Source organism: Morone saxatilis, unplaced genomic scaffold (genome assembly GCF_004916995.1).
Source record: "Morone saxatilis isolate NCDOM2014 unplaced genomic scaffold, NCSU_SB_2.0 Contig8, whole genome shotgun sequence".
NCBI lineage: Eukaryota > Metazoa > Chordata > Actinopteri > Moronidae > Morone > Morone saxatilis.
In genome coordinates this window covers 6,430,952-6,431,158 of record NW_023340257.1, presented here as the reverse complement: position 1 = coordinate 6,431,158, position 207 = coordinate 6,430,952, and the positions used below count along the sequence as shown (strand labels likewise).

The 207-nt window shown below is 46.4% G+C and overlaps 1 protein-coding gene across 1 annotated transcript in view; it reads left to right on the top strand.

Moving 5' to 3' along the window:
• The window catches only part of sidt2 (SID1 transmembrane family, member 2), a 12,227-nt gene that overhangs the window by 10,945 nt on the left and 1,075 nt on the right, over positions 1-207 (top strand). The window contains exon 25 of the mRNA XM_035679927.1: positions 28-141. Coding sequence (XP_035535820.1) covers positions 28-141 — 114 coding nt within the window. The remainder of the gene's footprint in view (positions 1-27; positions 142-207) is intronic.

Below are 207 nucleotides of genomic sequence, written 5' to 3'. Positions count from 1 at the left end.
TGTGTGTGTTTCTCTCTCCTGACACAGAAAACCCCAGCGGAGTCTCGCGAGCACAACAGGGACTGTATCGTGCTTTCATTCTTTGACGACCACGACATTTGGCACTTCCTCTCCTCTATCGCCATGTTTGGATCCTTCCTGGTAGGGTCATGTTTGTTGTGTGTGTGTTTTAGTTCATTAACAGATGCAGCATACACTCAAAATGTT